Raw genomic sequence first — 431 nt, 5'->3', positions numbered from 1 at the left:
AAGAATGGCTTAAGTGGTGGATGGATGTGGTTTGCACTAGCTCATGATCTAATTGATGGGGATGCTTTAGTCTTTCAGTTAGTTGAACCTACAAAATTCAAGGTGATAATTAGAACCGCAATGTTCATAATTCTTTACGAAACTTTATATTGCGCACATCTGTTTCAATTTCCTTAGATGGTTTTATTTATTTTGACCAGCAAATTTCTTTAGATGACTTCATCTGTTTCACTTACACTTCCTCTGTAGATTCGTATAATCCGGGCAAATGGTTCACAGGACGAAAGAAATGGCGAAGCGTCTTCTTAGTTGGTTTTGTCCCATATTCAGGGTAACTTTGTCTCTATGTATTAACCGGTAGTGTAACTAATGGGTGTTGTGTAAAAGCCCTTTTGTTGACATTAGCAGGATAAATGTTTGATTCCATGGGT

At 37.1% G+C, this 431-nt stretch overlaps 1 protein-coding gene across 1 annotated transcript in view; it reads left to right on the top strand.

The window, feature by feature from the left end:
• Positions 1-422, top strand: part of LOC113341142 (B3 domain-containing protein Os03g0184500-like) — a gene marked incomplete at its 5' end in the record, with an annotated part of 910 nt that extends 488 nt beyond the window's left edge. The window contains 2 exons of the mRNA XM_026586131.1: positions 17-102; positions 250-422. Coding sequence (XP_026441916.1) covers positions 17-102; positions 250-309 — 146 coding nt within the window. The remainder of the gene's footprint in view (positions 1-16; positions 103-249) is intronic.
• Positions 423-431: the final 9 nt, after the last annotated feature.

Source organism: Papaver somniferum, unplaced genomic scaffold (genome assembly GCF_003573695.1).
Source record: "Papaver somniferum cultivar HN1 unplaced genomic scaffold, ASM357369v1 unplaced-scaffold_24950, whole genome shotgun sequence".
NCBI classification, from domain to species: domain Eukaryota; kingdom Viridiplantae; phylum Streptophyta; class Magnoliopsida; order Ranunculales; family Papaveraceae; genus Papaver; species Papaver somniferum.
This window is presented reverse-complemented; position numbering and strand designations above follow the sequence as displayed.